Here is a 7,839-nt window from a genome sequence, read left to right on the forward strand (position 1 = left end):
TTCTGAGACATTCGCCCACAGTTAGCTTGAACTCTGTTCAAAATGGCTGTCCAGCTGGACATGGCCAGACACAGGGAACACAGACGATGATTGGCTGCCTGGGCTGCTCTGCCCAGACACCCCAGCCAGCATGGGTGCCTGTTCCTCACCAGCTACCTTCCAACTACAGGCTCATTCTTCTGTGTCCTCTGGACCCACTGTTCCAGTTGGGCCCTGGGCTGGGTATTTTGTTTTTTATAAGATATATATATATATTTAAATGTTGACCAGAAGCATTTTGAGGTAGGCTTTTTAAGGTTTATTTTTATGTATATGGTTTTGCCTGCATGCATGTGTGTGCACTTCTCACATTCTTGGTGCTGGTGGAGGCCAGAAGAGGGTCTCAGATACCTGGAGCTAAAGTTACAGATGGTTGTGAGCTACCCTGCTAGGAAGTGAACCTGGATCTTATGAAAGAATAGCCAGTGCTTTTAACTACTGAGCCATCTCGCTAGACCCTTTATCTACCTAACCTACTAGACCCTTTATCTACCTAACCTAATCTACCTCTCTCTCTCTCTCTCTCTCTCTCTCTCTCTCTCTCTCTCTCTCTCTCTCTTTCTTTCTTTCTTCAAGCCCTGGCTGCCTTGGAACTCTCTTTGTAGACCAGACTGGCCTCAAAGTCAGAGATCTACTAGCTCTGCCTCCTGAGTGCTGGAGTTACAGATGTGCACCACCACACCCGGGGTTACAGGTGTGCACCACTACACCCAGCTCTGCTTTTCACTTTCACTTGGGCTCTGAGGTGATGTTAGCAGATGTTTCAGAGCTGAGCTGGTGCCTCCTTGTGGGGATGACAGGGCGGGACATCAGACTGTAGAAGCTTCCCTGAATGAGGAGTCCTCTGACTGCAGAAGAAAACCATCACTTCAATATGAAAAAAAGATGGTCTTGAGGAAAGCAGGGAGGTGGGGAAACACCAGAACGTCCATCTGGAAGGCCACGCTTTGGGCATGAGGAGGGAAGGTTTCCCCAGTCACAGGCACGGAGTGCAGGATGCACAGTGGGTGCCATGAATATTTATGAGAGGAGAGAAAAGAAAACCGGCCTTGAGAAAACAAGTGTTCAAGGACAAGTGAGGGGAAAGAAACCACATTAGAACCGGCATTGAGCTGGGCCTTTAATCCCAGCACTTGGGAGGTAGAGGCAGGTGGATTTCTGAGTTTGAGGCCAGCCTGGTCTACAGGGTGAGCTCCAGGACAGCCAGGACTACACAAAGAAACCCTGTCTCGAAAAAAACAAAACAAAACAAAAACGGCATTGAGAGGAACAGGTTATTTCATTTGTTCTGGAAAATAGACAACCGTGTCCTGACGCCTCCTCTAACACTCAACACCCATTACTGGCTTCAGAGAACTCTGTCCTGTTTTCCCTTGTCCATCCTAGAATGAGGGCTGTGGAGCTTCATGTGTGACATCAAGGCAAGTCAGGGGTTCTCTTTCTAGCCTTGGCTGTCCAGGAACTCACTCTGTAAACCAGGCTGTCTTCGAACTCACAGAGCTCCACCTGCCTCTGCTGGGATTAAAGGTGTGAGCCACCACCACCTGTCTCACCCAGTTCTTTTTGATTCACTCAAACAAAATACACACGTCACACCTATTTGTGGTTTTTTGGTTGTTTTTTCTTTTTTTTCCACATTTATTTTGTGTATGTGTGCACATGCTCCTGTGGAGGTCAGAGGACAACTTTTAAGAGTCAGCTCTCTTCTGGATTGAACTCTGTTTGCTCAGTTTGTCAGCTGATGCCTTTACCAACTGAGCCATCTTACGCCCCCAATCCCTGAGTGATTTTTTTTTTTCCTTAGAATTAAGGAGAGGTCAGCTCCTTAGCAGGCTTACTGGTGCTGTGCCTTTCTCTATAGCTCAATATTAAATTCTTTGTAAAGCATTACAAAATTAAAAACAACAACAACAATGTATCAACAAAAAAACCAACCAGGATGTCTCAACAGGCGGTGATGGCGCATACCTTTAATCCCAGCACTAGGGAGGCAGAGTCAGGTAGATCCCTGAGTTCTAGGACAGCTTAGTCTACAGAGCGAGTTCCACAACAGCCAGGGCCACACAGAGAAACCATGTCCTGAAAAATCAAGCCATCCAACCTTAATCAAACAAAACAACAGCAACAATAACAACAGCAAAAACCAGGACACTGCTATGTAATGGAGCTAGTGTTTCCGGTATAAACCAGGCTGACTTCAAACTCACCGAGACCCCTTCCCCCTCTACCTTCTGAGTGCCTGGATTAAAAGCTGACACCATAATGCCCAGCTGTAATGCATTTATATTTTATATTATTTTATATTCTCTTTACTCAGAGTACCAATGAAAGGTCTTTGCAGATATGATGCAAATATTCTACCCCTGGCTATCCTTTAAGAAAAAAAGTTATGCTGAGCCTGTTGTCAAATGCCTTTATTCTGTGCTGAGGCAGGTGGATCTCTATGATTCTGAGGCCAACCTAGTCTACATAGGCGGGGCACCCTGTCTCAATTAAAAAAAAAAAAAGTGTTAGACTTCGGCGTGCAGCTTAGAACAGACAACACCAGACCAAACGGTTTCAAAGGTGGGAGGGGGTTTATTCAGGGCAGAGGGCAAAGGTGGGGGGAGAGAAACAGAAGAAGATGGCAGAGAAAGAGAAGTAGAGGCTGGCCATGACCATGTGGAGAGAGGGGGAAGAGAAGGGAGGAAGGGCGAGGAACAGAGAGAAGCTAGAGGCAAGAGAGTAAGAGAGTAAGAGAGAGAGGAAGAGGCAAGCAGCCCCTTTTATAGTGGGCATGCCTACCTGGCTGTTGCCAGGTAACTGTGGAGGTGGAGTTTAGAAAGAATATTAACAAAAAAGACTTCTGTTTCCTGAGAATCCCAACCCCAAACATTTCTTTTCTCTTTTCTTCTCATCTTTTATTTATGTATTTGTTCTTGTGTCTGTGTACAAGTGTGTGTGGCTGCCTTAGGGCCCCGGGAGGAGCTGGTGGAACCTGGAGTTACAGGATCCTCCTGGAGTATCGAGTCAGTCTCCTGATGATGTGGAAGGCAAGAACCAAACCTGGGTGCTCTGCAAGAGCAGCGCGGCTCTTTCCTTCTGAGCCATCTCTCAAGAAGACCTCAAGACATTTCATTCATATATATATATATGTATATATATGTATATATATAATCATATGTATAAAATATAAAATCTAGGATTGTTCTAATCTCAGGATTTGAGAGGTAGAGACAGGAGACTCAGGAGTTCAAAGTCATCCTCAGGTACAGGATAAGCTGGAGGCCAGCCTATGCTGCTTAAAACAGCAAAAAACAAACAACAACACAATGTTCCTTTTGTTGAGCCTGTTATAAGCACTGAAAGCCAACCTGGGCTCTACAAGTTGCGTATCAGCCTGGGCTTTTGTTAACAAAACAACACAACAACCACAAACAAAGCAAAATAAAATTTCTCTGAATAGGCCAGGTGTTGGGGGGGACAAACCTGGGCCTCGGTAGGTGGGCATGAATGGGGATCCCCGACCTAGCTCGTTGACCATCCAGGGGCTGAAGTCCAGAGCTGGGCAGGTGGAGAAACGCTTGGGCTTTGGGGCCCTCCCAGCCTCTTTGATCCCAGGGTGTCCCTGCCCTTTGAACCCTGCAACTGGGGGCTGGCACGCTGGCCTAGTTGGGCTCCTCAATAGGCGGCATGCTGCGACTGCTGAGGTCCAGCTGGGCCCGAGGCGCAGGGTCTGGGGTGGCCACATGGCGTTCCCCTGCGGGACTCTTCTGTCCTGGGCGCCCCGGGATCCGCCAGGCTTCAGATGCCTCAGATACCACACATCACCAGTCCCCCACCTCTCAGTCACTGGTACAGCTGGTGGGCAACTGTTCCATGATGTACCTGCCCCTGCAGTCCTCTCCGGAGGGGCTTGACGCGGCTTTCGTCGGTGTGCCTTTGGATACTGGGACTTCCAACCGACCCGGGGCAAGGTAAGGGCAGAAGCACCTGGCCTGGGGACACGTGGCTGGGCGCAGTAGCCAGAAGTGCAGAAGGCACGCAGGGGAGCTCTTTTTTACCCAGGTCTTTTGGGGATCAGAGAGGGCGTTGGAGAAACTGATTTCTCTCCTCCCTCAACAAACAAAGCCAAGGGCTTAACACGGGATTGGAAGGCCAGTCATGATATCTCAGGGTCGTTAGTGGCTTTTGTGTACTCTGGTAACCCCAGGAAGCCAGGGCAGCTCAGAAACACTGGTTAGTAAGCCAGGAGAGTTTCTAGAACCCCCAGCGTCGCTGAGATGCTAGGTGTGCACACTACTCTAATCACATCCCAGAGAACACTAGTTTGAGAACAGGAGTTGAGAACAGAAGTCCCTTCCCCAAACCACTAGCTATCAAAGTCAAAGAGACATAAAATCTATTTTCTTAATTAGTAAGCACCAGCAGTTTCTGCTTTGGCCCATTACATCTGACTGTATCGAACTGAATTTTAAAAGCTGTCATTAATTAAATGTCAAGGAACCCAGGACTTTTTGCAAAGATGACCCCATGTAATTTTTACAATCATACCATGAAATAAGTAACATCGTAATTTTAAAGTCTAGGAAACAGAAATTGAGATTAAGGAGTTATCTAATGTCTTCCAATAAAGTGGTGGTGGGCAGGGTCTTGAATCTGGGGATAGAGGGACCAAGTTTCTACTCAGCTTTCAAGGAGCCCTGGGTTTGATCTCCAGCAGTAAAAAGACAAATGGGCAAAGAACATAGTAGAGTGTATGTCACATGCTGGTACTTTAAAAATAATTTTTTTTTCAAGACAGGGTTCCTTTGGGTAACAGCCCTGGCTGCCCTGGAACTTGTTTTTTTTTTTTTTTTTTTTCTTTTGGTTTTTCGAGACAGGGTTTCTCTGTGTAGCCTTGGCTGTCCTGGAACTCACTCTGTAGACCAGGCTAGCCTCGAACTCTCAAACTCAGAAACCTGCCTGCCTCTGCCTCCCAAGTGTTGGGATTAAAGGCGTGCGCTACCACAGCCTGGCCTGGAACTTGTTATATAGACCAGGCTGGCCTTGAACTCACAGAGATCCATTCCTGCCTCTGCTTCCCAAGTCCTGGGATTGAAGGCAGGCTAAATTTATTTTATTTTTTAAAGATTTATTTATTTATTTTATGTATATGAGTACACCGTAACTATCTTCAGACACACCAGAAGAAGACCTCAGCTCCCATTACAGATGGCTGTGAGCCACCATGTGCTTGCTGGGAATTGAACTCAGGACCTCTGGAAGAAAAGTCAGTGCTCTTAACCACTGAGCTATCTCTCCAGCTCCTAAATCTTTTTAAAAATATTTATTTTTATTTTATGTGTATACACGTTTTTGTCTGCATGTATGGTTGTATGCCACATCTCTGCCTGATATGTAGTAGTCAGAGGAGGACCGTGTTGGATCGGTCGTGTGCTGGCGGTTGGATGCTAGAAACCAAACTCAGATCTTCTGCAAGAGCAGCCAGTACTCCTAACTGAGGAGCCTTCTCTCTAGTCCCTTAAAAAAAAAATTTTTTTTTTCATTGAAGGCAGGGATGGTGGTGCATGGCTTTAATCCCAGAACTTGGGAGGCAGAGGCAGGCGGATAGGTAGATCTCTGTGAGTTCAAGGCCAGTGTTCCAGGACAGCCAGGGCTCAGTTACACAGAAAAACCCTGTCTTGAAAAAAGAAATGTTGGTGTTGGGGATTTAGCTCAGTGGTAGAGCACTTGCCTAGCAAGCGCAAGGCCCTGGGTTTGGTCCTCAGTTCTGGAAAAAAAAAGACAAAAGAAATGTTTAATTCATATGTGTGTGTGCTCATATACACATACATGGGGAGAGGCTGTGGTGGCAGCCCACTGGGTCATCTTCTGTATCACTGCTGTGTTTGAGATGGGGTCTCTTCTTGGCCTTGAATTCACAGAGCAGGCTAGACTGATGGCCACGGATTCTTTACTAACCAGTCCTGATTCCCCAGTGCTGGGATTCCAAATGGATGCCACCCCACATAGCAGTTATATATGGGTCCTAGGGATCAAAACTGGACCCTTCCACTTACACGGCGAGTCCTTTACTGACGGAACCAGCTGTGTGTTAAAAGAAAAAAAATCAGCCTCAGATACTGTCTCAGTTAGGGTTTCACTGCTGCAAACAGACACCATGACTGAGGACAACATTTAACTGAGGCTGGCTTACAGGTTCAGAGGTTCACTCCATTATCATCAAAGCAAGAACATGGCAGCATCCAGGCAGGCATGGTGCAGGAGGAGCTGAGAGTTCTACATCTTCATCTGAAAGCAGCTAGGAGAAGACTGACTTCCAGGCAGCTAGCATGAGGGTCTTAAAGCCCACACTCACAGTGACACACTTACTCCAACAAGGCCACATCTACTCCAACAGGGCCACACCCACTCTAACAAGCCACACCCACTCCATCAAGGCCACACCCACTCCATAGGGCTACACCCTCTAATGGGCGGAGCCTATACAAATCATCACATATACTGTAGTAGATGGGAAAGTAATAAACTCAACATGATCAGAAACACTGTCAGCCTGCTGTGGTCTTGCATGCTTGGTAATTCCAGCACTCTGTAGGCTGAGGCAGATTTAGAGTTTGAAGCAATCTTGGGCTATACAGTGAGTTTTGGGCCAGCTTGGGCAACATAGCAAGGCCCTGTCAAACAAACAATGAAAAACAAAAATCTCCAAGGTTTTTTTTTTTAAAGGCCCAAAAATGAGCAGATGAATGGTTCTCAGAGGGGGATGTTTTAGACCCAATGGCGATACCTGGTAATTTCCAGATATGCCTTTTGCAGGTTATGGGACCCGGTGCTCCTGACTGCGAGTGGTTACGGTCTGAAAAAGGCAGTCCCACAGCGCAGATTCACCTGTCCCAAATACCAAGAGTTGAGAGAGAAGCACCATTTAGGGACACAGAGCCTTCAGAGTTGTGTGGCAGCTGACATAGACGATCCTTCTTCTGCAGATTTGGACCCCGTCGCATCCGGGAGGAATCACTGATGCTGGGGGCCGTCAATCCCAGCACGGGAGCCCTCCCCTTTCAGTCCCTCAGGGTTGCAGACCTAGGCAATGTGACCGTCAATCTCTACAACCTCCAGGACAGCTGCCTGCTAATTCGAGAGGCCTATCAGAACATCCTTGCAGCGGGCTGCATTCCTCTGACCTTGGGTAATGGCTGGGAGCCAGGGCAAGTGCTGCTTTTCGATGGTGGTGGGGGAGGGTGGTTATTCAAGACAGGCTTATGGGCAGCTGTTTCTCCAGGGGAAGCTATTGTGAACATGATCCACAAGGAAAGTGAACTTCAAATTCATTCATTTTAGTTCCAGGGGAAAAGGTTATTTAACGTTTTGGGAGGCCTGGCACGGTGGCTCCATAGTCAGACCCTGTCTCAGGAAAACAAAACAAAACAGGAGGGCGGGTAAGGTGGGGTAAGGCCTGTGAGGCATTTGTCCTGGGCAGAAAAAAAAAAAATCAACAGTCAAATCAATAAAGCAGGATAAGTAACCTACTCCCTGCCTTTGCTTCAAGACCCAGTGTGACTAGGGGTATCCTTGTCACTGGTTTTCTTGTTGTTCATCCAAGAGTTTCTGTTTGTATTGATTTTGTTAAATTGCTACCTTATGATAGTATTGACCTTACATAATTAAGCTGTAGATTTTTGTTTGCTTCTTTCAACTGTTCTACCCCTGCATATATGTCACCCAGCTCCCTCACCTTCCTCTTAACCCTCCAACTCAAAACTGGAATCTTCCTCCCTCACCCTCCTCCCAGTCCTCCATCTCAGCCCTGTCACC

At 47.1% G+C, this 7,839-nt stretch overlaps 1 protein-coding gene across 1 annotated transcript in view; it reads left to right on the forward strand.

Annotated features, from left to right (window-relative positions):
- Window positions 1–3,577: 3,577 nt before the first annotated feature.
- The window catches only part of Agmat (agmatinase), a 13,728-nt gene continuing 9,466 nt past the window's right edge, over window positions 3,578–7,839 (forward strand). The window contains exons 1-2 of the mRNA XM_028754047.1: window positions 3,578–3,995; window positions 7,011–7,213. Of these exons, the coding sequence (XP_028609880.1) occupies window positions 3,712–3,995; window positions 7,011–7,213 (487 nt within the window). The 5' untranslated portion in view covers window positions 3,578–3,711. The remainder of the gene's footprint in view (window positions 3,996–7,010; window positions 7,214–7,839) is intronic.

The sequence above is a fragment of the Grammomys surdaster genome, unplaced genomic scaffold, assembly GCF_004785775.1.
Source record: "Grammomys surdaster isolate TR1022 unplaced genomic scaffold, NIH_TR_1.0 125977, whole genome shotgun sequence".
Taxonomy (NCBI): Eukaryota; Metazoa; Chordata; class Mammalia; order Rodentia; family Muridae; genus Grammomys; species Grammomys surdaster.